Source organism: Salmo salar, chromosome 22 (assembly GCF_965601325.2).
Source record: "Salmo salar chromosome 22, fSalSal1, whole genome shotgun sequence".
In the NCBI taxonomy this organism is placed as follows: Eukaryota; Metazoa; Chordata; class Actinopteri; order Salmoniformes; family Salmonidae; genus Salmo; species Salmo salar.
In genome coordinates this window covers 57,800,499-57,806,577 of record NC_138312.1, presented here as the reverse complement: position 1 = coordinate 57,806,577, position 6,079 = coordinate 57,800,499, and the positions used below count along the sequence as shown (strand labels likewise).

Sequence of the window (6,079 nt, the reverse complement as noted above, 5' to 3'; positions counted from 1 at the left end):
ATCCCAAAAGGGTGGCCAGCAGAGACAGGTGGGATGGGCTAAGGGTTGGGATGTGGAATTGGAGACAAGTGGGAGCGGAGTTGCTGGGCAAAGGATAGAATGACAGATGTAAAATAAATTCCATATAAAAGGTAAATACATTGACGGGCTGTGTTGATACAGTTGAGGTTGATGCCATGCAGGTGTTTGTACAAATGCACCAAGATGGACATGGTGCCATACATGCACTCAAACATTGTTGGCCTTGCTGTTATATTGTCCATGATGGTTTTCATTCATTGGTGGTTCATGTGGCAGGGCATGGATTGATTTTCTTTCTCAGGGTGGAATCTGATGGTTGAGGGGCAGCATCGGTGGGAGATCTGTCTACGTGCCCTTCAGCAGGGCGTTGACCCCGTTTGCCTCTGGATAAGAGGCTGTTAGATGACTGTGGTGTAGTTGGGCAGCATCACTGCATGTATATGTTTAAGAAATAGCCTCTAGCTTAATTTCCACATCACGGTAACATTTGGCTTATGATCTGATCAATAAGAGCCAATCACTTAATGATCAGGGTTTGTAGGGTCTACACATCGTATGTAATGTCTTAACCGTCCAGGTCTGCTTTGAGAACAGATTACCTGGTGACTTGGACAAGTAAGCCTGCTGATGTCATAAGTACTACCCGTCAGTGATTTGAGGGGCAGGTACAATTGATTTAAATTGTTTGACCATCCAGAGCACAATGAGTATTTTACAACTGCCTAAAGGTGGGCACAGAATACAGACAAAGGCACGTTAGCGCCAGGTACAAATTAGTCCGGTGAAAGGCGAGAATAAAGGACACACGTTCAGAAATATTCGTGTGACATTTAGTAACATACAAGAGGCAACCATTCTTGTCTTTCTGACACTTCATTTAATTCAGACCAACCACAGTTCAGAAATGCTTCAACACAAAATACACAGGTTTACAATGGTCATTGAAGTTGGAGGAAAACAGCACGACCTGATGAAGATATCCCAGAAGCCTTGTACATCTTCATGTTCCACAGGAAGATATCCTGCAAGGCATACTGTCAGCACCAGCATTCTAGTTCCCAGTCATGTGTGCATGCACATATGTAAAACTCACATTCAGTCACAGGTGTAAGCCACATCCAAGTACTTATAAGTTCCAACACAGGGGTCGCCGAACACGGAGTTGGATACCTCGACAATACACTGGCGCTCTCCGTCACACCTGCGTGTCAACAGGTACAGGTTAACACCACACCCAATGAGTGCCTACAGGTAAATGCACACTGAAGGTTTCACTACCTTTCTGCCATTGTGCTGGTGCTGGATTGGCTGAGGCAGTTGGTGTTTTTGAGTTGTTCCTGTGGGCGCCCAATGGAACACACATCGTGTTGACGACGACCATAGTTGGCACGCTGAATATGGATCTCACCCCGATCTGAGGAAGAGAAAGAAGAAAAGGATGGCCAAATCTGGGTGTTTGTGTGGGCTAGTGACTAATATACGTCACCACATGATTATACCGTACGATAGTGCTAACCAGCTTACCACATAGTAGTTGGGAATCAGAGCCTTCACATACGATGCTGCTTACTGCAAGGACAACACAGGAGTTACACCACACTGGCCAGACAAATTAAGACATACATTAGCCTGGTGAAGTGTTAGGGATGGGCACTAACAGGGAATGTTGATTTCAGGTGCATTTTTTAAGTCATTTTAAACTTGTCGGCATGTACTAAAGTATAAAGGGCTATGCGCGTCATCTTTCACCGTTACCTTGTAGTTCCACTTCCTTATGAGCAGGTCTCAAAAGGCTAATATGTTAAGCAAACGGGCTGGCTAGACTGAAACTGGTGAAAAATAAAGTCAAACTGCTACACCAAATCTGCATTTCTATGCCATGCTATGTGTCAGATTAGCTGTATACCCTACAAATCTGTGGGAGTAGCGCTAGCTAGTTACCGTTCACTGAAACATAGTCAGTCTTAAACCAGATTAAGTGCGCACAAGCATCAAATAAGCTTAAGCCACTTCCCGTCCGTGTTCTTGCTGGCTAATTGAGCTTGATATGTACATCTAAAAAGGAACAGCATATGAGACAAGTCAAAAAGGGTCAATGCAGATAGTCGGGGGTAGTCATTCAGGAGTTTTATGGCTTGGGGGAAGTAGAAGCTGTTCAGGTTCCAGACTTGGTGCATCCGTACCATTTGTCAGTGGCCAGTGTCATTGACAATGTAGGGCTTTCCGACATGTGTGGTGTCGAGATGCTGATGGCAGGGAGCGCGGCCTCAGTGATTTACTGGGCCGTACGCACTACCCTCTGGCATATGACCGCAACGTGCTACATACCTAGTGGTAATGCAGCCAGTCAAAAAGCTCTCAATGGTGCAGCTGTAGAATTGAGCAGCGGAAGGCTGATAGCAAATCCTTTTAGCCTCCTGGCAGGGAGGGGCTCGGCCCTCCGTTTCCTGTAGTCCACAATCAGTTCCTTTGTCGTCTTGGCACCACACTGCCAGGTCTCCGACCTCCCTATAGGCTACGCTAACTAAAGTTGTTGCCGGCTACATTGTTCCATAACCACAGCTTGTGTGCTAGGGTTAGTTAGCAGGTGAGGGTGGCTTAAACATGGAGAAATAAATGCATGTATTTAACACGTTGTGGCCATAAAACAGAATTTAATAACAAAGCTGGTACCATAGGGGAACCAACCCATTCTATTCATCAGCAGAGTGCACGCTTTTACAAAAGAGTAAAATGGGTAGGAGTCATACTGATAGTACGTTGAATTAAATTATGGCTATTGGTGCCCACCACTAACTATTACTAGCACACATTCAGAGACTTACTTGTTTTGTGCTGTTGGACACAGGAGTATTTGGTGTCCAGGTACTTGTAAGTCCCAACACAGGGGTCCCCAAAAACCAAATTGGATGCCGGGACAACACACTGGCTCTTTCCATCGCACCTGGGTGTTTCAGAGACAGGTAGAGGTCATGAGTTCCCACAGGTAAACACTTCAGGTTCTAGTATCTTTTTACCATCTTGCTGGTGGTTGTTACCACTACGGCCAAGGAGTTCCTACAGGTAAACACCACTGGTTCTAGTACCTTTCTGCCATCTTGCTGGTGGAGGATTGGCTGAGGCAGTTGGTGTCGGTGAGTTGGTTATCGGGGCGCCCAATGGAACACACATCGTGTTTACGACGACCATAGTTGGCACGCTTGATTTGAATCTTACCTCCATCTGAGGGAGATGGGGGAAGAGAGACAAAGAAAAGGAGAAAGGTGAGGGATGAAGGAGAGCTAAGACTGGTGTGGGCCAGTGACGCTAATCTACAGTAGAAAATATCATAGGTGACTATACAGTAGTGTTGAGTAGCTTACCACATTGCAAGAAAGCATCATGGCCTTCACACGTGATGCTGATTGCTGCCAGGACAAATAAACAGGAATTACACACCACTCACAGTAGCTTGGTTGAGTAGTATCATCATTATTACATACAGTACCTCCATCTGTTATTGTACAGCAAGCTGCAGCCAGCACTGAAACAACATCACACAGCTAGTTCAGCAACATTCCACATCATATGCACTTGGGCCATGAAGGTATACTCCAACATTTGAGTTATACTTATTGTACTGTAGTCATCAAGTTCAGAATTTAGTCTCTTATACCATGCATGCAATGTCACAATTTGTTAGACAAATTTGTTTATAACAATAGAAATTGAATGTCCCTCAGGTCATATATGACACGTACTTCCATTACTCTCAAATACAAACATTTGGTCATTTATATTTAAATTCTAATCTGCATCAGATACAGATTTTGTATACTCACATGCAACCACTGTCAGTCTGACCATTTGCATGATGCCAGGTACAGGAGTGGTAGTAACAGAGAAAATGCAACTGATGCTAATTAGACACAATACACCTGGTATTTATGTTATGGCACATGTCTTAATTAACCCAGGTGTATCTATTTGTCTCCAGGTGCACCTCATTGCAATTAGGGGCCGGTGTTTGCTGGTCTATACCTGGCTATTTGTTCAGTCTCATGGAGTTAGATAGAGGACTCTGGATGGATAAAAAGACATTTTGGCATTAACATTGCCATTGAGGGCGGAACATTTTAAAGTAGCCATCTAGGTGGAGCTTCTTCGTTAAGGAAGAATCACACGGGCCACGTTCAGTCGCAAAACCTTCGAGCATTGCAGATTTCCATGTCATGAATAGAGACAACGTATTTCCTTATTCTAAATGTCGGAGACATATTTGTTCAACATAGCATATTTTTATCTGAACCTTCCAAAACGTTGCATCCTGCTGAACGCACCCTATTATTCAATCCGGGTCATCAGGAGGGATCAGCCAATTAATTATACTCTTGAGCAAACATTGCATAACTGTAGGTGGCAGTAAATTGCCAGCTTTGCCTTCAAATAGTACCTTTTCAAACAACACACTCTGTGGTGGTGTGCAGCCTTTTTTTTAGATTGTTTGCCAACTCATAGAAATTATAGAAGAAAATTGACTACTTTAATAAAATGAATATTGCCTCTATTGTCTCAAATGTAATTACATTTGTTATTTGATTGATGTCCGAGCGCTCACGAACTTCATAATATGACACAAATAAAGATGATATCCTGTGTCCATCATTCTCTATGGTCAATTTCTCCATGATGTGTTGTTCTAGTGGCTATGTGTCCTCCTCCTCTCAACTTTCGATTCTCAGGGCTGCTGGACAGGTGCCTTGCCCTTCAACGTGCGAGCCCTTTGGGTGTTAAACTTATCAGGCTTCACCGCCGCGGTCCGGAAATGCTGGTCCCAGTGATTTTGTGCATTTATATGTTCCCAGTTGCCACTCCTGTGAAGGGAGACCACTGAGCTTGAAGGCAGTTTGGTGACCACAGAACCCACAGTACAGGTACTCTACTGTGAACATTATTAAAGTGAACCGTGTTGAATGACTATGTACAGTCGTGGCCAAAAGTTTTGTATGATTGCAATTTGCATATACTCCAGATCAGATGAATTGCAATTAATTGCAAAGTCCCTCTTTGCCATGCAAATGAACTGAATCCCCCCAAAACATTTTCACTGCATTTCAGCCCTGCCACAAAAGGACCAGCTGATATCATGTCAGTGATTATCTCGTTAACACACGTGTGAGTGTTGACGAGGATAAGGCTGGAGATCACTCTTTCATGCTGATTGAGTTCGCATAACAGACTGGAAGCTTCAAAAGGAGGGTGGTGCTTGGAATCATTGTTCTTCCTCTGTCAACCATGCTTACCTGCAAGGAAACATGTGCCGTCATCAGTGCTTTGCACAAAAAGGGCTTCACAGGCAAGGATATTGCTGCCAGTAAGATTGCACCTAAATCAACCATTTATCGGATCATCAAGAACTTCAAGGAGAGCGGTTCAAATGTTGTGAAGAAGGCTTCCGGGCGCCCAAGAAAGTTCAGCAAGCACCAGGACCGTCTCCTAAAGTTGATTCAGCTGCTGGATCGGGGCACCATCAGTACAAAGCTTGCTCAGGAATGGCAGCAGGCAGGTGTGAGTGCATCTGGGGTAAAGTCATTTTCTCTGATGAATCCCGTTTCCGATTGTTTGGGGCATATGGAAAAAAGCTTGTCCAGAGAAGACAAGGTGAGCGCCACCATCAGTCCTGTGCCATGCCAACAGTAAAGCATCCTGAGACCATCCATGTGTGGGGTTGCTTCTCAGCCAAAGGAGTGGGCTCACACACAATTTTGCCTAAGAACACAGCCATGAATAAAGAATGGAACCAACACATCTTCCGAGAGCAACTTCTCCCAACCATCCAGGAACAGTTTGGTGAAGAACAATGCCTTTTCCAGCATGATGGAGCACCTTACCATAAGGCAAAAGTGATAACTAAGTGGCTCGGCGAACAAATCATCGATATTTTGGAGATAGAAAACTTCTATCTCCAGTTTCTCAGTCTCTTGGTCACAGCTTTGATGCTCCTGTACTTTCACCTCCTTCTAGATGGTAGCGGGAAGAACAGGCCATGGCTCCGAGTAAGTTAAAGATTTTCATCCTT

The 6,079-nt window shown here is 44.4% G+C and overlaps 1 protein-coding gene across 1 annotated transcript; it reads right to left on the bottom strand.

Annotated features, from left to right (window-relative positions):
* Nucleotides 1–881: 881 nt before the first annotated feature.
* Nucleotides 882–3,908, bottom strand: LOC106597995 (L-rhamnose-binding lectin CSL3-like). Its single transcript, XM_045705322.2, has 9 exons — nucleotides 3,843–3,908; nucleotides 3,509–3,544; nucleotides 3,384–3,428; nucleotides 3,108–3,243; nucleotides 2,847–2,965; nucleotides 1,546–1,590; nucleotides 1,300–1,435; nucleotides 1,115–1,222; nucleotides 882–1,043 (listed from the first exon to the last, which is right to left on the bottom strand). The coding sequence occupies exons 1-8, from the start codon at nucleotides 3,871–3,873 to the stop codon at nucleotides 1,117–1,119; spliced, it is 654 nt and encodes a 217-aa protein (XP_045561278.2). The 5' UTR covers nucleotides 3,874–3,908; the 3' UTR covers nucleotides 882–1,043; nucleotides 1,115–1,116.
* Nucleotides 3,909–6,079: the final 2,171 nt, after the last annotated feature.